At 45.6% G+C, this 316-nt stretch overlaps 1 protein-coding gene across 1 annotated transcript; it reads right to left on the minus strand.

The window, feature by feature from the left end:
* Window position 1: 1 nt before the first annotated feature.
* CSUI_006129 (uncharacterized protein) lies at window positions 2–290 on the minus strand (the record flags this gene model as incomplete). The annotated part of the gene is made up of 1 exon (XM_068066294.1): window positions 2–290. A coding segment is annotated over one exon (96 nt), but the record flags the coding sequence as incomplete, so codon positions are not given.
* Window positions 291–316: the final 26 nt, after the last annotated feature.

Consider the following 316-nt stretch of genomic DNA (forward strand, 5'->3'; position numbering starts at 1 on the left):
GGACTTCTTGTTGGACCCTGCTTGGCGGGTGAAACCAACGAATTAGTCTATGATGCTTTTTGGTTCTCCTTCCCAGAGTCTGAGAACATCATCGGAAAACTTAAAACAGCACGGAGGAAGGAAAAAGCGGAGTGGTTACTGTCCTCACGAGTTTTTCGGGACTCCAGGAGCACCCTCCTGCTCCCCAAGTCAGCTACTGATGACTGCCCAGAATGCCGATCTCCAAAGTGGCTGCACGAAACATCAAAATTCCTTCACCAAAGAAATGGAAATGTGAAATAACATCTTTTCAGAAAAGATAATGAAGGAAAAACGT

Source organism: Cystoisospora suis, assembly GCF_002600585.1.
Source record: "Cystoisospora suis strain Wien I chromosome Unknown contig_3057, whole genome shotgun sequence".
In the NCBI taxonomy this organism is placed as follows: Eukaryota; Apicomplexa; class Conoidasida; order Eucoccidiorida; family Sarcocystidae; genus Cystoisospora; species Cystoisospora suis.